Source organism: Parus major, unplaced genomic scaffold, assembly GCF_001522545.3.
Source record: "Parus major isolate Abel unplaced genomic scaffold, Parus_major1.1 Scaffold693, whole genome shotgun sequence".
Classification (NCBI taxonomy): Eukaryota; Metazoa; Chordata; class Aves; order Passeriformes; family Paridae; genus Parus; species Parus major.
Window position 1 is genome coordinate 3,567 of NW_015379577.1, and position 1,555 is coordinate 5,121.

The 1,555-nt window shown below is 48.4% G+C and overlaps 1 protein-coding gene across 1 annotated transcript in view; it reads left to right on the forward strand.

Annotated features, from left to right (window-relative positions):
- Nucleotides 1-105: 105 nt before the first annotated feature.
- The window catches only part of LOC107199427 (zinc finger protein Eos-like), a gene marked incomplete at its 5' end in the record, with an annotated part of 2,608 nt that continues 1,158 nt past the window's right edge, over nt 106-1,555 (forward strand). The window contains 2 exons of the mRNA XM_015616755.3: nt 106-345; nt 457-596. Of these exons, the coding sequence (XP_015472241.2) occupies nt 106-345; nt 457-596 (380 nt within the window). The remainder of the gene's footprint in view (nt 346-456; nt 597-1,555) is intronic.

Below are 1,555 nucleotides of genomic sequence, written 5' to 3' on the forward strand. Positions count from 1 at the left end.
ATTTTTGGGATCAGAACCATTCCAGGGCAGGATTTTTGAGATCAGAACGCTTTCCCCTAGCGGGATTTTCCAGCTCCGGGTCCATTCCAGGGCAGGATTTTTGAGATCCGAACCCCTTCTCTAGCGGGATTTTTGGGATCAGAACCCCTTCCCAAGCAGGATTCCCCATCTCCGGGCCCATTCCCGCTTGGAATCCCCATTCCCAGCCGCTTTTCCCGGGGCTATGTCGGGACGCTCCCAGGCCTGAAGCCGCCTCCTCTCCCCCCTCACCGCGGCAGGAGCGGGCCCCGCTGGAAGCCGGAGGGATCCGGGAGCGGCTGCCGGCGCCGCGGGGACACTCACGGGGTAAGCTCGGCCTCCGGCAGCCGCTCCCAGGGGCCCTCCCAGCCCGCAGATCCCGTCCCGCCCCTGCTCATCCCGGGGTTTTTTTTTTTTCCCTTTGTTTGCGTTCTTCAGGAGAGGAAATCCGGGAGCTGGACATGGTGCCCGAGGCGTTGCTGCATCCCGAGCGTCCCACCTTTATCGAGCGCCTGGCGGGGAGCTTCACTAAGAGGAAACGATCCACGCCCCAGAAATTTGTGGGTGAGGAAATGATGGGAAAGGTGGAAAAAAGGGGAAAAAATTCCTCCCGGTGGGAGGTGAGGGGCGGCCTCAGGGATGGCGGCGTGAGGGGGGAGCGGCGCGGGAAAGGGAATCCCCTCACAAAGGCCCCGAAATGGGCCTCAAAATAACAAAAAAAAACCCCTCAAATTGGAAAAGATTAATTAAAAATGAAAGAAAAACAAATATTTTTTAAGGAAAATAGGCCCAAAATTTTAATTAAAATAATTCTCCTCACGTTTTACAAAACCTTTTAAATTGAAAAATACCCGAAAATTCACAAAAAAATCATCAAATAAACAGAAATTGAAGAGAAACGCTTCACGCCGCAGAAATTTGCGGGTGAGGAAATGATGGAAAAGGTGGAAAAAAGGGGAAAAAATTCCTCCCGGTGGGAGGTGAGGGGCGGCCTCGGAGATGGCGGCGTGAGGGGAGAGTGGGGCGGGAAAGGGAATCCCCTCACAAAGGCCTCGAAATAGGCCTCAAATTAACAAAAAAAACCCCTCAAATTGGAAAAGATTAATTAATAATGAAAGAAAAACAAATATTTTTTAAAGAAAATAGCGCCAAAATTTTAATTACAATATTTCTCCTCACGTTTTAAAAAACCTTTTAAATTGAAAAATACGCGAAAATTCACAAAAAAATCATCAAATAAACAGAAATTGAAGAGAAACGCTTCACGCCGCAGAAATTTGCGGGTGAGGAAATGATGGGAAAGGTGGAAAAAAGGGGAAAAAATTCCTCCCGGTGGGAGGTGAGGGGCGGCCTCAGGGATGGCGGCGTGAGGGGAGAGGGGGGCGGGAAAGGGAATCCCCTCACAAAGGCCTCAAATTAATAAAAAACAGGCTCAAATAGGAAAATATTAATTAAAATTAAAAGAAAAGCAACTATTTTTTAAAGAAAATAGCGCCAGAATTTTAATTAAAGTAATTTCTCCTCACGTTCTAAAAAC